The sequence below is a fragment of the Lipotes vexillifer genome, unplaced genomic scaffold, assembly GCF_000442215.2.
Source record: "Lipotes vexillifer unplaced genomic scaffold, Lipotes_vexillifer_v1.1 scaffold225, whole genome shotgun sequence".
Taxonomy (NCBI): domain Eukaryota; kingdom Metazoa; phylum Chordata; class Mammalia; order Artiodactyla; family Lipotidae; genus Lipotes; species Lipotes vexillifer.
In genome coordinates this window covers 65792-66807 of record NW_006787630.1, presented here as the reverse complement: position 1 = coordinate 66807, position 1016 = coordinate 65792, and the positions used below count along the sequence as shown (strand labels likewise).

At 58.7% G+C, this 1016-nt stretch overlaps 1 protein-coding gene across 1 annotated transcript in view; it reads right to left on the bottom strand.

Annotated features, from left to right (window-relative positions):
• Positions 1–509: 509 nt before the first annotated feature.
• Positions 510–1016, bottom strand: part of TLE6 (TLE family member 6, subcortical maternal complex member) — a 3713-nt gene continuing 3206 nt past the window's right edge. The window contains exons 10-11 of the mRNA XM_007460428.1: positions 775–851; positions 510–614 (exon numbers count right to left, since the gene is read on the bottom strand). Of these exons, the coding sequence (XP_007460490.1) occupies positions 510–614; positions 775–851 (182 nt within the window). The remainder of the gene's footprint in view (positions 615–774; positions 852–1016) is intronic.

Sequence of the window (1016 nt, the reverse complement as noted above, 5' to 3'; positions counted from 1 at the left end):
CAGGTGAGAAGCACTGATCTAACGGGACACAGGTAACTTGGGAAGGGCCGAGGACCCCATCCCTGGGACTGTGCAGGCAGGGCTGGGAAACATCTCTCCATGACATCAGATGAGCTCAGTGGAGCAGAAAGAAGGGCTCCAGGCAATTCCCTGGCGGTCCAGTGGTTAGGACTTCATGCTTTCACTGCCGTGGCCCGGGTTCCATCCCACGTTGGGGAACTAAGATCCCACATGCTGCGTGGCGTGGCCAAGAACAAAAAAGAAAAAAGAAAAAGAAGGGCTGTACGTCCAGTTCCCCCGACGGCAAGGGTCAGTGGCTCTGATCTGATTCTCAGGGAATGTGGACTCAAAAGGCTCAGAGACCCAGGCTGGAAAAGTCCTTCCAAATCTCCACAAGACGGCCAGGGGACAGGATGCAGCACTGCATCCATGCTTTTTCCAAATGCTTTATTACACATGACAAAAATCACAGGTCCAGTTGTGCTCACCCCACCCACCCTGGCGAGCCCTCAGTACGTGATCTGGTACACTGAGGCGTGGTGCCTGGACCCCGTGACGATCAGGTGGTTGCTGGGGGACACGTCGCAGCACATTATGGAGGACGTCTCGGGTACCTGGGAGAGTCGAGGAGCAGAGTGATGGGGTTCACCCATCCTTGCCCTTAACATCTGCCCATAGATTCAAACGTGGTCCCTGGGTGAGTGGGGGGGGTCTCTGCATTTGGACCCCTGGGCTCAGCCCAATGAATGCCGCCCACCTGCCCCACCCCTGTACCTGGACCACTGTGGTCCCCATGGGCATGCTGAAGACGCTGACCAGGTTGTCCGTCCCCACGCTCACCCACCACTGGCCTGGGAGAAGGCAGAGGGGGTCCCAGTCATAGGGAAAGCTGGCAGCTGAGGGCTGGACCCCTGGGGATCTGGGAAGAGACCCCCACCCCACCTCCCTCACACCCCTGCGGAGAGCATCACTCAGGGTGGTTCCTGCTGCTGCACGGCTTTGGGGGGGGAGGAAGG